The sequence below is a fragment of the Olea europaea genome, chromosome 4, assembly GCF_002742605.1.
Source record: "Olea europaea var. sylvestris chromosome 4, O_europaea_v1, whole genome shotgun sequence".
Classification (NCBI taxonomy): domain Eukaryota; kingdom Viridiplantae; phylum Streptophyta; class Magnoliopsida; order Lamiales; family Oleaceae; genus Olea; species Olea europaea.
Genome location: NC_036240.1, coordinates 16621189 through 16623669, shown reverse-complemented (window position 1 = coordinate 16623669; position 2481 = coordinate 16621189). Strand labels below are relative to the sequence as shown.

At 41.2% G+C, this 2481-nt stretch overlaps 1 protein-coding gene across 1 annotated transcript; it reads right to left on the bottom strand.

The window, feature by feature from the left end:
* Nucleotides 1-125: 125 nt before the first annotated feature.
* On the bottom strand, nucleotides 126-1722 carry LOC111394099 (ethylene-responsive transcription factor ERF110-like). The gene is made up of 2 exons (XM_023019882.1): nucleotides 1043-1722; nucleotides 126-957 (listed from the first exon to the last, which is right to left on the bottom strand). The coding sequence occupies exons 1-2, from the start codon at nucleotides 1470-1472 to the stop codon at nucleotides 260-262; spliced, it is 1128 nt and encodes a 375-aa protein (XP_022875650.1). The 5' UTR covers nucleotides 1473-1722; the 3' UTR covers nucleotides 126-259.
* Between the last annotated feature and the right edge of the window lie 759 nt (nucleotides 1723-2481).

Sequence of the window (2481 nt, the reverse complement as noted above, 5' to 3'; positions counted from 1 at the left end):
CCAAAAAAAAAAAAAAAAAAAAAAAAAAAAAAAAAGGCACCCTATTTGTTGATAATCCATAGCAATATAATCAAGAGATTGAACATGATAAAATAGAAACAAAATATTATCACGAAAAGACAACTTATTGACCAGTAACATAATATCTATGGATACAAAACTAGAGCCAAGTACCTAAATTACTAAATTACCTAAAGGCGAGTACGAAGGCATGAAAATGGACATTAATTTTTGTATATATTTTTTATTAAAAAGAAATTCAAGAAGAGGAGGGAGGAGGATATTGGCTAGAACTGGCCCATGTTGGTGCAGGAAAACTTGTGTTATATCCGGTCGATTGATTTCCTTGGGGGCGGAAAGTTACTGATTGTCCACCGGAAGATGATGCAGAAGAGGCATAAAACATCTGATCCAACAAATTCATGGGGAAATCACCTCTGCTTTGAAGTAGCTGTGAGTATTGCCAATAATCCATGAAAGTGTTATCAGGGATTTGGGAAAGCTGTGATTGCACGAATGTTGAAGGAACTGCCGCCGTCAGTGGCGGAGGTGGGACGGTGATAGGTGGTGATGGGGTGATAGAATTGGCGGCCTGTGTGGATTGTGAGAAATGGGGAGGCGGCAAGTTTATCACATTTTCAGGGAAATTGAGTTTTGCTCTGTTGCCTCTGAATCTCAGGGCGGCTTCATCATACGCTCTGGCGGCGGCCTCCGCCGTCTCAAATGTTCCTAACCAGACTCTGGCGGCTTTGTGTGGATCCCTTATTTCTGCAGCCCACTTTCCCCATGGCCTCTGTCTAACTCCTCTGTACCTTCTTCTTGTCTCTCCTGTTTCTTCATGGGAACCACCAGAGACTTTAGTTTGTGAAATTTGCTCAGCCGTGAAAGTGGCGGAAGCGGAGGTGTTGTAGGTGGCGGTGGCTGTAGGTCTTGTTATAGTAGTTCTTGCATCTGGCTCTGCAAAAATACAAGATATACATGCAACAATAATACATGAATCAGAAATAAAATCAGTGTTTAAATTATAGATTAATTTACAAACCAGATTTGATAGAAGAAGATGATTCTCCGAAGCCTCGATGAACACTGTGAAACTGTTCTGGAACAATATCTTCTGCATCACGTCTTCTCTTATGGCCAGAAAATGAAGGCAAATTAGACGAATAAATATTCCCAGAATCTCCACCGTATCTCCGCCCAGATATGACATGCGTCAACGCCGTCACCATCGCTGACCTCTCTCCAGACTGGCTGTACTCGGAAAACATCGGCGGCGGTGGTGGAGGCCGTGGCTGCAGCCCACATAATAGATAATTCGGTTGTTCTTGTTGTTGCATTTGGTAGTGGGGAACATGAGGAGATGCGGCGGCTGAGGCCGTGCCAGCGATGTTGGTAGTTTCCTTGTCTTCTGGTGCCAGAAATCTGGCAAAATCGCCGCTAGCCCCTTGATTCGCCATCTTGAATAAGAGCATGCACCAAAACCCAGATGTTTTTCTTTTCAAGAAGAATTCAAACTCCGAGGATCGAAAGGATTAAATTTTGCATGAATAATTTTCTCTGAAATGACATGCAACGAGCTAATCAATTCTGGAAAAAAAATTCGAGAATTTTCCTCAGCAGCTTTCCGAAGACACTTTCTTTTTCTCCATTTTTAGAGTAAATTGTCGAAGAAAATCCAATTTAACAGAGAAATCAATTCAAATTTGTATGGCCAATGGAACAGTACTTGCTCTGTGTATAGTTTTTGCAAAAAAATGCTTGAGTACGGTAATTATAAATAATTAAAAAAAAAATGCATTTTGTTTCAATGGAAAAGATAATATGATGCCAACAAAAACATTGTATAGAGCTGCTATGAAGACAATTTTCACACCGTTTGAGATCTGGCAAAGTTATATGCGTACGCCCTTTCAGGCTCTTTAAGTTGCATTGTTGGTTTCTAGTGTGTGTGTGTGAGAGAGAGAGAGAGAAAGAGAGAGATCACTTTTTAAGTGGAAATTACATGGCAGCCCATTTTTGAAAAATTACATTTCTAAAGTCAGAATTAAGGTTTATTTATACAAATATCAGATAATAATATAATTTTTAAATAATAATAATAATTTTATAAAAATAATTTAATCTAGATTACCACTCCACCCAACCCCACCCACCCACGCACCCAAACCCTAACCCTAACCCTAACCCTAACCATAAAACATTTTTCATTTATATTCTCTTTATCCATCCCCTCCGACGTCTCTCTTCGACCGCCGTCGAGAGGCCCATCGTCGACGCGTAGCAAGTGATGATACACAGCAGTAGGAAAGCCACATCAACAACATCACGCACAAGGCAACGATAGCATCATCGTGTGCGGCGTTGCTCTAGCTATTGTGTGCAATGCTGTGCTCGTCGCACAACGCCTCATTCATGACACACGGCAACAGCATCGTCAGAAGCCATAGCAGTAGCGTCGGGTGCAACGGGCAATGTCAGTGT